This window comes from Synchytrium microbalum, assembly GCF_006535985.1.
Source record: "Synchytrium microbalum strain JEL517 chromosome Unknown SmJEL517_scf0028, whole genome shotgun sequence".
NCBI lineage: Eukaryota > Fungi > Chytridiomycota > Chytridiomycetes > Synchytriales > Synchytriaceae > Synchytrium > Synchytrium microbalum.
The window spans coordinates 194,998-206,511 of record NW_022158377.1 but is presented as its reverse complement, the minus strand read 5'-3'; the positions used below and the strand labels follow the sequence as shown (position 1 = coordinate 206,511).

The following is an 11,514-nucleotide window of genomic DNA, read 5'->3' as shown; positions in this document are numbered from 1 at the left end:
TCGCATAGTTCCCACACGTTCCGCACGACTGTACAAGCAAAGAAAAATCCTTGCTGGACAACGCATAGAATCCGACATCGTTTCTTCCTGAGAAATAATCTAACTATATCATGCGATTTTACATTGCTCATCAGCTCCTTCAAACCCCCATTTCTTCCCAAAAACGCCACTCTCCCTTATCGACCAGCGGGTTTCTTTTGATTACGTTGCTTGACATCATCATCCTTGACAGCATACAGCAAGATGCGATGCCTCTGGCCTTGTCTCGAGTGTTCATAACCACGAGACCAGTCATATGATGCAGCGTAAGCAAAGATACGTCCATCACGATTGAATGAGGTTGCTGGGATGGGACAGAGGACATTGGGTTGAGCTGGGTCATTTATTGCTGTTGATGTTTTCAACCTTTGTTTGGAGTCCTTGTCCCAAAAGTTGAATCTAGTCAAGCAGGAGGGAGAGTTAGGCGAGCGGAGAGACTGATGTTGCGGCAGAGAGTGATGTTGTCACTGTTCGGAGTGTCATAGTGGTCTTTTTGCACGAAATCGCCAACTAGGAGATGTTTTGAACCAGCCACTTACGTTCCATCTGAGCCTGCTGTACTGAATGTACCATGAACAGGATGGAAGGAGATCTCGTTGACGGCATATACATCATTGTTGTTGCCACGATGACATTTGAATGAAAAGTTCAAACTAAAAAAGTGATGGACAACTTCAGTTGAGCAAAAAAACTACCCTCACCGAGCACAAACGACTGAATCTACCTCGAGTCCTTGTCTTCAACGTATTGAATACCAACTCGACCTTCGATGCTTCCGATTGCAAATCCTTTTCCATCAGGAAATGCGGCAAGGCATCGTGTTTGCCATTTCAGTGGTGAAATCATACTCTGAGAAAGTAGAGGCCAATGTGTAAGTGCTTGCAGCAAATTTGAAATAGTTCAACAAGCTCCTGTACCTTGAATGGTTGCTGTGGATTTTGAAGATTGTAGATGACGATACCGCGCTAAGAGAGGTATAACATGTCAGCACTCGCACGGTTTTCTACATCATTGACGATGCAACTCACTTCTGCTGTGCCAACAACTAATAAATTCGACACGACATCCATAGCATATATACGTTCTGGTACATTCATGACCATCGCAGGTGTTTGTTGTCTCAAGTCCCAGACCTAGAGCATGGTTGTTAGTAGATCTCACACACGTATTTTTTTTCGCTCACAAACAACCATACTCGTAAAGTCTTGTCCCAACTTCCAGTGATTATACATTGATTATCCAAAGCCTTGACACATTTGATGGGCTGGATGTGGAGAATTGTTGATGTCACGATGTTCTCGCAAGCACAAAACGAACACTGAGTCAACTCACCGCATCATGTTGAGCGAATTGAACAGCCTGCAATGTATTCATATCCAGGACCTTTCCCATCTTATCTGCACCAGCTGAGAAGAGCTTTGTACCGTCCTAGTTCATGAAAGGAAGTGGTTCAGTCACATATCATATAACACTGTTCAACCAAAGTACCTTTGCCCAAGAGATATCGAGTACAGGTTGATCATGACCATAAGCATGTCTAGCCATACTTTGGCCCGAGTTTGTATCCACTTGCCATAATCGAATCATATTGTCCCATGATGAAGCAGCGATAATGTCTTGGGTTGGACTAAATGTTGATGAATGTGTGAGTGTTTGAGCATCAAAGATACCACGGAGTTAACAATTTGAACATAATTCATACTTGAATTCCAGAGCACTGATAGAATCAGTCGGTGGCTGAGTAATCTATTGTCGTCAGATGTGTCAGTTTGCAAGCTTTAAACAATTAAGAAAGAAATATACAACGAGAGAAACCAACAGAAGCTTACATCGATCGACTGCTTGTGATCATATAACTGGGCTTGACTACTCGCTGCCATCTTGAATTACCACAAGTAAGTCTCGCTTCGTTCGAATTCTATTTTTTGGAGAATTGGAAGTTTGGTTTGTCTAATTGAAGCAACCACTACGACGTGTCAACAACAAAAAACCGAAGATATTAGTCATTCATACAATGCTCTAAGCAATTATCAACCCTTTCCACTTAGAAAATACCCACAAAAGGAATGGCATCAACAACCCCTCTCGCATCGCAACCACGTCTCTTCCCCGAGGCCGTCAAGCACAATGCCCGTGTTATAAGTGTCGCCCGTGCTTCATTAGCTGCTATAACAGGTTGTGCTGCTGGTATACTAGGTCTGACTGACCTCTACGGTTTTGCATTCTATGGTCTCGCTTCCATCTTCATGTCCCTCATCATGTATGTCGTATTGGCCAAAGGAAACCCATTAAAGTATTGGCCAACTTCCTATGGCTTGTGGACGGATGAAGTTGGTGCTAATATGGTCTCTTATGTGCTCTTTTGGACCATGGCGTATGTGGTGTTGGAATTCTTCTAAACCGAATCCTCAAAGTTTATGTCTTCTCTTTTGCAAAACTAGATACGGGGTGGTACATGTATATGACTAATGCCAAAGAAAGTCTGCGTCACAACCAAGTGTATATAATAATCGCATCAATAGAGAACAGCCTTCAAAACGGAAGACAAATGAATGTGTTGGTCAAGGAGTGCCTTATGACTATCCTGCGATTCCTTTAACACACAACTTTACCAATAGTGCTGCTGAGATTGCTTCTGAATTTATGTGTCTTGCTTATGAGCAAAAGAAAAATACAAACGTCTTCTAACACTATTATACCTAAACTCCCACGACAAACCCCTCTCTTTCAAAACTTGTCGGTATCCACAGTCATCTTTGTAGAAACATCCGTGGCTTCAACCATCTTCATAAACTCTTCAAACGAGACTTTGCCATCACCGTCCAAATCAGCCTCCATAATAGTCTTGTCCACGATCTGTTGTAGTTGATTATCTCTCAGGTTGTTGCCCACCATCATCTTTAATACTATAAATAACTCTCCGTTTGAGATATAGCCGTCTCTGTCTATATCATATACTTTGAATGCAACTAGGGAGCAGGACGAAGAGCAGTGTTAGTGTCAGTCTGACAGTGTATGTGGTGCGTTTGAATCTGTGATCGTCATAAGTACATAGATGTCTCAATTCAAGCAGCCAAAACATGTGACATGCAGCGAGAATGCTCAAACAGCAACGACTTTGCAGCTTACATACATTTCAACTTTTCCTCTCGATTTCCTTTAGCAGAGAAGGCCGACAATCCCGAGATGAATTCCTTGAAATCAACACTTCCACTACCATCCCCATCAAATATTGCAATCATACGTTGTGCCAAGGGATTGCTAGCAATCTGCGGGATCTGCAGGAACTCTTCCTTGTCTATAGCACCACTACCATCCTTGTCCAGTTTGAGAAATCGCTTGTACAGCCTTTGAATCTGTGTTATACAGTGTGCTTTAATTCCAAATGTTCATGAATATAAGATTCGTGATGTCTGAAAACAAGTACCTCTTCGGCCGTAACTAGATTAGAGGAAAATAAGAATATCAGTATGAATTGTTTGGTCTATCAATGCCAAATTGTAACCTCACAGTTGGTTGTATTCACCATGTCCTCGAGTTGAGAACCGGCATTTCCCACTAATTCAAGGAAAGGCGAATGCAGTTAGTATTTCTTCAAAGGAGATGTGCTGTCAAATGCAAGCCGCGCTTACTGGCTGACTATCTCTGCTGTCTCGTCTGTTCAGTTAGTTGCGGTTTCGATCTTCAAATTATAGCCCAACTGAATGAGGCACGGTCAAGACAAGGAAGGGGAATTAACCAACGCGAGCAATATATAAGTAGCCCTGAATTTTCAGATTTCTAAATTGCTATTTTCTATTTTTACCATTACCCTTTGGTAAGATACCACAACTGACCAACACCACATACAAATGGACTACACCAAATAAATACACGATATTCCACTCTTCCCGCTATACATAGTTTACTGTGTAATATGATATGACAACACTGATCTTAGAGTGAATCCCCATACTTTTCAACATCCAACTCAGAGGTCAAGCCAATGTGATCTTTGATTCTGCAAGACGATCTCTTCACCACGAGCTGCTGTAGTTTTGCCACGCTATCACTTACAGCCCTTTCTCCACTTCGTTGTTGAGTCAATCGTACCCAATCCTTGCTGATATCACATGTAAGCCCTAATTTGATACACCGTAGGCCTGGAAACGTGGTGGCGACAATACCTCGATTATTGCAGATGGGTTAGTCGAGGCATCTGCCGACTGTAGTTCTAAATATCGCAACCTGGTGCCAAGTTTCACCCACGGCTGCAAGTTCCTGTTTACGTATCCCATAGCTAGATATCAACCTCTCCAAGTTGGGCAACAATAGTAGCAATACTTCCAGCTCTTTGCTACTTCCTCGAGGGTTCCATTCTAGATGATTTACGGGTGATTTTGGTAGTTTATCGGGTTGAGATATTTTAATGCCGAGTGAATTCCTGGAAGATTTGCTCCAATGTCTATATGAGTGAGACAAGAATTTGGAGTCAGCAAATATGCACCTAGTAATGACCCAAAGTCTCGATCGGTGGTCCAATTCGTAATGCTCAAAGACTGGACATCTCGACAAGTACTCAATAGGTCGATCATCATGGCATTTGACTGGGCGACAATTTCAATATGATTGAGGGTGCTCGGCCACTTCATGCCGTCAGGGGTTGATGTTCAAGGGTAATGCGACGAGAGTTCTCCAAAGTGTCGGGATGAAACCACAGCCCTGCACAGAACCGCAAGGGAGATCAGTGAGTACTTGACATACATTCGTTTCACTTTCCGATGACTCACTTTCCGATGACTGAAGATCAACTGGGGAACTCACCAGAGACAGTCAGACGTTCAAGCAAAGGCCTACATTGTTTGCTCTAGAAATAATTCGGCAGGTGCGCTACCATTTCGATTACGGTCTAGCTTCAGATCTCTCAGGTTATTTCAAACGACGCTAGATTCCAATTCCTTGAGGCTTGGATTTGAGACTGCCTAAATATTCAAGCACCTCAATCGATGTCCGAGGTATGGAGCGAGGTATTCAAAAATACGATTTGCATTCCCTTCGTAGAGTATAACTGCATCCAAATAAGCACAACTATATATGAATTGCAATATTCATGTTCTGATGACACTATTCGCAAAGTGACTCGAGTCCACGATTTTGATGGTTGTGACGAGGGTGCGGAGCCTGTTTGATAAAGTCTGGTCTGTGAGTTTTTGCAGAATAGATGATCCGGGCTTGATGGTGACTTTATCATATGCAGATGGACTCCACTTCCGTGATATTCCTGCTTACGAGTGACATTGATTTGAGAGTTTTGCGATCAACATCCTGGGCTATTTGGAGAATCAGTTCAATGGGCACAGTGTGTAGGTTGGAGACTGGGAGTTGATGGTCATTATCATTAACCGTCTGAAGGGAACACATTTTGGTCAAACGACCAAGAACCAAAGCTTTAATGTCTAGAGATCGTGAGAGAGAGAAGCTACAAGGAGAATAGTCAGCTCGAAATGAAAATAATTTCATGCAATTATACTACAGAACTTGGAAGCAACATACTTTGTAATAGTATAGAATTGCGGCAGCAAACATTCAGAATCAAGGTTACTACGATGAGTCCGACCTCTATCTGCTCTAACATGGTGAAATTCGATTATAAGACGTTTCTAAATATTACAATACGGTATGGCTTCCTTTCACCAATTTCTAAGTAACATAGATACAGCAGTGCTATGGAGCGCTTTGTGGCTGGTGTGCGAAGTCACGAAACACGAGCGAGGAGAACAAAGCTTGGTTGAAACTCTGATTTTACGTGATTTTCCGATTGTAATGCGTATTGAAATCGGACTTGATGCACTTCTAAATTCAACCAAAATCGGAAAATCGGATTGCATCTGCCGCATTTTGCAGTCTCAGCAGCCTACTATTGGACTAATGGAGTAGAAGAGTAGAAGCTTTCAGTTGAAAGGGAAGATTCTTGGATTCTATCCGTCCAGTAGTTCTGATACCGGTATGTCCTTAAATGACCATCCACTGTGGGGCAGGTTCTCAACGCTGGACATTAGACCTCAACTTAGACACGTCAAGATGTCGTGACGAGGCTGACGCAATGGCGTGGAAAGGGCAGACTTTTGCTTGTGATCCGTATTTGATTCTCCTCACCGGTTCACTTGCGAAGCTGATTTGGAATCCGCCCCTTATAAAAACAAACAACCTTCATCGCCGCAACTCTCATAAACATTAAAACTCGCGATCAAGGGCAAGACGTTAGGTTTTTGCTGCTAATCTATCTACTCTTACCAACTCCTTTCAAGTTTTCTTATACGCCAACTCCACCCGTAAAGGAAATGTCTGCTCAACCATTCCTAAATGCCATTGCTGTAAGTATCAAAACTATTTGCAACCTTTCTCAATCTCAGTACTGAAAGTCTTTTGGATCTAATTGGAGCTGTTTCATTTACACAATTGGAATTTCTTCCCACTATAACTTTCCTTTTCTAGGCTCGACGATCGCTATATGCAATAACCGACCAGTCCACCATCACAGATGCCCGTATCGTCGAAATCGTAAAGCACAGTGTAGCCCACGTGCCAACATCCTTCAACAACCAGACCAACAGGGCTGTAATCTTGTTTAAAAAAGACTCTGATCGTCTATGGGACATTGTACTAGCAACTCTCAAGCCTATCGTACCAGCCGATCAATTTCCTGCTACCGAAGGCAAGATTAAAATGTTTAAATCTGGTTATGGCACTGTGTTATTCTTTGAGGATACCGATGTCGTCAAGGACTATGAGACCAAGTTTGCCCTTTACAAGGAACGATTTGCTCCTTGGTAAGGATTTTGTAACTCTTAAATGCTTCATTACAGCCCTATCGTGATATGACGACAAGTTACTCACATCTTTTCGTCGTTAGGTCTCAACAATCAGCAGGAATGGCTCAATTCGCGACGTGGGTAGCTCTTGAAGCTGAAGGCCTTGGTGCTACTCTTCAAGTGAGTCTTGTATCTTCTGAGCTGTATTCAAGTTGTGTAGATGCTGACTTTTTAATCCTTCCTTCAGCATTACAACCCTCTTATTGATGAACAAGTCAGGAAGGAATGGAACTTGCCAACCAACTGGAGTCTGATATCTCAAATGCCATTCGGTACTCCATCAGCTCCTGCTGGAGAGAAGGCGTTCAAGCCCATTGACGAAGTGGTGAAAGCCTTTGGAAGTGCCTTATAGATGTGGGTTCGAAACAGGATTGTTCTTGTCTAGACCGTAGTCGTAGCATAACGGCTTTGTAATAAATTAACTGTCATTCGTCACTTTCATTCACTATGTTTTCGAAACGATCATCTTGAAAATTCGAATATATTTGAATTTAGCGATTTCTGTAGAAAGGTATTGACATTAGCAACTGATTCCTGCCACCGACAACGAAGTTCTTTACACTAAATAATTGATTCGTACAGCCTTCTATACTTGGCTCTCCAGCTGGCTAATATCATACATTGATAATTGAGGTAAATCTGACAACTGAGATGATAACTGAATTTTGACCAAACTCCCAGTCAACTTAGAGTCCTGTACACAATCTCGTTTTCGGTCTAATTTGTTGAAGACCTGCCAAGGAGCTCATTTGGTAATGTGGGTAAATTGGATGGTGTAGTCTGTAGGCATCCATCGGTGGATGCAATCGATGGTGACAATGGGGGAGGTAGACATTCTAAATACGAAGTTTGAGACCGTGGCGAAGTAAAAGTTGCACCAGCCGCGGCATGAGTAGATAGCTGGATGAATTTCTGTTCTGATACAATGAGCTTGAAGAGTCAGGTCTCTTATACAGTTTAATGGTGAGAATTGCGGTAGAAAACAAGCTGAGTGAGACCTACCAGATTTTGATGGTTGTGCTTTGGGATCGATGGATTAAGAAATTCTGCAATACAGAAGACGTTATATCCAGCTAGGTCTCGCTGCTTGAAGGCTTTTCGAGTTGCTGGTCATGGTAATGTCTGATTTTTTTTCCAACGAAGCGAAGCAAAGAGACAAACTGAACGAGCAAGACCGATGATTTGGGCGTTATTTTACATGAATTTCAAGTGAATTAAGTCACAAGCACCTCTCCAAATGGTTGCTATCTCTCCCAAAGATAGATTATGAGATATGAGCTATCGCGACATCCGGTTCGAGAATTAATAACGAGATGGCTACAGGCTTCGAGACGTCATGATAAGGTGCTTAGAATTGCGATTGCGATGAAATGTTTGCCGCGACCGTTTTGCTGGTACCGTCGTCTTAGATGAACCGTATTTCATTGCCGACCGGTTCGGTTCATGTTATTATGAAAGCCAGTTGATTGAAAATCATCCACTATAAAAACTGGCCCACCGACGCAACTCTCACAATCATTAAAACTCACAAGCAAGTGCTCTACTACTAATCGTCAAGCTATATAATCTCAACAACTACTACCAAATTTCCTCGCAACTTCACCTCCAAGAGAAATGTCTGCTCAACCATTCTTGAATGCCATTGCAGTAAGTGCAACAAAATATTTGCAACTTTTAGTTATTTTAATATCTTTTATGGATCTATTTGCACTGCTTCGTTTGCACAATTCCACTTTCTGTCTCTGTTACTAACTTTCCATGATTTCCATTTTTAGACTCGACGATCGCTGTATGCAATCACCGCCAAATCGACCATCACAGATGCCCGCATCGTCGAAATAGTAAAGCACAGTGTAGCCCACGTGCCAACATCCTTCAACAACCAGACCAACAGGGCTGTAGTCTTGTTCAAAAAGGATTCTGATCGTCTATGGGACATTGTACTAGCAACTCTCAAGCCCATCGTACCAGCTGATCAATTCCCTGCTACCGAAGGCAAGATCAAAATGTTTAAATCCGGTTATGGTACCGTTTTATTCTTTGTCGATACCGATGTGGTCACGGAGTACGAGACCAAGTTTGCTCTCTACAAGGAACGTTTTGCTCCATGGTAAGATCTTTTGTGATGCTAGAATGGTTGATCAAGATAGTATCGTGATTTGACAGCAAATTGCTCACATGTTTGTCCTGTCAGGTCTCAACAATCAGCTGGAATGGCTCAATTCTCAACATGGGTAGCTCTTGAAGCTGAAGGCCTTGGCGCTACTTTACAAGTAAGTTTGAACCTCGTCTGAGTTGTATTTACCTTGTCTAGAAGCTGACCTATCCTTCTGCTAGCATTACAACCCTCTCATTGATGAACAAGTCAGGAAGGAATGGAACTTGCCAGCCAACTGGAGTCTTGTATCTCAAATGCCATTCGGTACTCCATCCGCACCTGCCGGCGAGAAGGCATTCAAGCCCATTGACGAAGTTGTCAAAGTCTTTGGTGGTTCATTATAGATTTGATATTGAAAGAGAATTGTCTGTGCCTAGACTCTGTAACCGTAACATAGTGACTGTAGATTAAATTTATTGTCATCATAACTTGCATTTGCTAGGTTTTCAAATTTAAGCGATTTCTACATTTACAGCACATCCATATCTCCTACAATACATCATGCATGGCGTACATCCATGGCTTACATGATCAACACCACCTACTTCACATATGATTGCAATAAATAACAAGATCATAATTCTATGGAAAGATTTCAAAAGGTAGCCTTGCTCCATAACATACAAACCACGAAACTGCTACATGCCCATCACGTCCAAATCGTCGACAACGATTCAAAAATATGTCTTCTGATTTTTTATTTGCTTTTTAACACAGGTTACTAGTAAGTATATTTCAATGACATGCATCTACAGTGACCGTGTGATTGACTGCTCAGGCAAACGAGGAACGACCAATAATGGCAATAATCAATAATTGCTTACGTTGGGCACCCGCAATGGCTCAAGGACTACTTGATTTCATTCGTCTCTCCTCGCGTCCGCGTTCACCTTCTAACTACATTGCCAACACTTTTTGGACTAGCAGTTCTTTGAGGATCCCTGCTTGGAGAGCAGCAAAGAGCATCCATTAGCACGCCCCAAAGAAGGCTTATCTGACTACTTTGATGGACTACTTCTAACAAGAAATGGTTGTCAAAAATGGATGATGATTGCAACGCTGAGGAATTTTGAGGCCATACGATGATTTTGAGGCTAAAGCTGGTATAATTTGCTGTCTATCAAAGTAAGGAAATTCAATTGGATTGCCTTGGAAAGTGTTGGCAAAGTCTGGAGTGACGAAAACAAAAGGATTGATCTGCGATTTCAACGAAGAATGTGAGTTCGTCACGCAAGTGGCTTGAGCTCTGCTTCTTGGTTTTGATTATTGGCGGAAATGATTTTTTAATCTTGATCTTATCTGACTGGACTTTACCAACGCTATTGAGCTGCTTTGTTGCAAAATGGGGGATACTCTATCTGACTGATTGTTTGCAGAAGCTTCGAAGGTATCTTTTGTAAGTAGCTTTATTGTAGCTGCTCTAATAGATTACTGGTATTGGATTTACATTGATGCTCTATACATTATCAACAATTCTGCCAAAAATGTGCTACTTTGCTACAGCCCGTCTCGACTCGGCGTTCTCCTTCCAAACACTTCCATCTTCGTAGAATTCCTTCTTCCATATCGGTACGTTGGCCTTAAGATCATCTATAAGGAATTCACTGGCGTGAATGGCATCAGCACGATGTGGTGCCGAGACAGCAATTATGACCGATTCGAGTCCGATGGCAACAGGTCCAATTCGATGATGTATAGCACAAGACACGAGAGATGGCCACTGTTCTCGAGCCTTTGTGATGCACTTGTGTAATTCTTTGATGGCCATTGGAATGTAGGCTTCATACTCTAATGTTGTGACGTTTTTCGGTCTTCCTTCAACTAGAAGCATGAAAGATGAGTATATAGTGATGATTTGTCGTTCTGTGACCGTTTCCAAATTGTAATGTAACTTGCCTATGAAAAAGTTTCGTGTAGTTCCTGAAAAAGTAGCGATAGCTCCAGCACCGTCATCTCGTACGAACTGCAGTACTGCCGACAAATCTAGTGGCGACTCTGTTACAGTAACGCGATCTCGTCCTGTTGTGGATGTGCTCTCTGTCATTGCTCGTGTATCTGTCGCAACAAAATATTGGCTACAGAGGGCGACAACGAAACTCGACAGCCGGAACTGTTGAGGAGGCGACGCAGATACAGGCCTTATAGATCCAAACTGAGCTTACGGAGCCCGATCGTATCCATACGTACTACATTTTAGCCTAACGAGGTATGAAGGGCCCTGACTCACAACCACCATTTTTTGCAAAGTCGCTTGGCAACTGCATCACCGTACCACCACTAATTGTTGGTCTGCATGCCTATATATCTGTCATCCAATTCAATTTAGTCCTTCTCCTCTAACCGATTGGTTGACAAAACATGCTCTTTTTCTCACCGAATTAATATCATCAACCAGGAACACAGCCCAATAATGGCAAACCTCATATTTTGCAATGTCGACTTTGGGTCGGGCTTCATGTACTTTTA

General features: G+C 42.4%; 6 protein-coding genes across 6 annotated transcripts; 3 read left to right on the top strand and 3 right to left on the bottom strand.

Annotated features, from left to right (window-relative positions):
• Positions 1 to 176: 176 nt before the first annotated feature.
• SmJEL517_g04315 (uncharacterized protein) lies at positions 177 to 1,919 on the bottom strand (the record flags this gene model as incomplete). The annotated part of the gene is made up of 10 exons (XM_031170243.1): positions 177 to 438; positions 579 to 692; positions 764 to 888; positions 957 to 1,004; positions 1,068 to 1,172; positions 1,235 to 1,303; positions 1,372 to 1,467; positions 1,528 to 1,666; positions 1,742 to 1,785; positions 1,869 to 1,919. 10 exons carry the CDS (start codon positions 1,917 to 1,919, stop codon positions 177 to 179), a joined length of 1,053 nt encoding a protein of 350 aa, XP_031023816.1.
• Positions 1,920 to 2,105: 186 nt separating this feature from the next.
• Positions 2,106 to 2,438, top strand: SmJEL517_g04314 (uncharacterized protein; the record flags this gene model as incomplete). The annotated part of the gene is made up of 1 exon (XM_031170242.1): positions 2,106 to 2,438. One exon carries the CDS (start codon positions 2,106 to 2,108, stop codon positions 2,436 to 2,438), a length of 333 nt encoding a protein of 110 aa, XP_031023817.1.
• Positions 2,439 to 2,766: 328 nt separating this feature from the next.
• On the bottom strand, positions 2,767 to 4,670 carry SmJEL517_g04313 (uncharacterized protein; the record flags this gene model as incomplete). The annotated part of the gene is made up of 8 exons (XM_031170241.1): positions 2,767 to 3,008; positions 3,173 to 3,395; positions 3,467 to 3,480; positions 3,550 to 3,597; positions 3,845 to 3,932; positions 4,096 to 4,205; positions 4,284 to 4,483; positions 4,537 to 4,670. 8 exons carry the CDS (start codon positions 4,668 to 4,670, stop codon positions 2,767 to 2,769), a joined length of 1,059 nt encoding a protein of 352 aa, XP_031023759.1.
• Positions 4,671 to 6,359: 1,689 nt separating this feature from the next.
• SmJEL517_g04312 (uncharacterized protein) lies at positions 6,360 to 7,242 on the top strand (the record flags this gene model as incomplete). Its single annotated transcript, XM_031170240.1, has 4 exons — positions 6,360 to 6,392; positions 6,514 to 6,848; positions 6,932 to 7,010; positions 7,078 to 7,242. 4 exons carry the CDS (start codon positions 6,360 to 6,362, stop codon positions 7,240 to 7,242), a joined length of 612 nt encoding a protein of 203 aa, XP_031023760.1.
• A 1,262-nt stretch (positions 7,243 to 8,504) lies between these two features.
• SmJEL517_g04311 (uncharacterized protein) lies at positions 8,505 to 9,392 on the top strand (the record flags this gene model as incomplete). Its single annotated transcript, XM_031170239.1, has 4 exons — positions 8,505 to 8,537; positions 8,666 to 9,000; positions 9,085 to 9,163; positions 9,228 to 9,392. The coding sequence occupies 4 exons, from the start codon at positions 8,505 to 8,507 to the stop codon at positions 9,390 to 9,392; spliced, it is 612 nt and encodes a 203-aa protein (XP_031023812.1).
• A 1,145-nt stretch (positions 9,393 to 10,537) lies between these two features.
• On the bottom strand, positions 10,538 to 11,092 carry SmJEL517_g04310 (molybdopterin synthase; the record flags this gene model as incomplete). Its single annotated transcript, XM_031170238.1, has 1 exon — positions 10,538 to 11,092. The coding sequence occupies one exon, from the start codon at positions 11,090 to 11,092 to the stop codon at positions 10,538 to 10,540; it is 555 nt and encodes a 184-aa protein (XP_031023813.1).
• Positions 11,093 to 11,514: the final 422 nt, after the last annotated feature.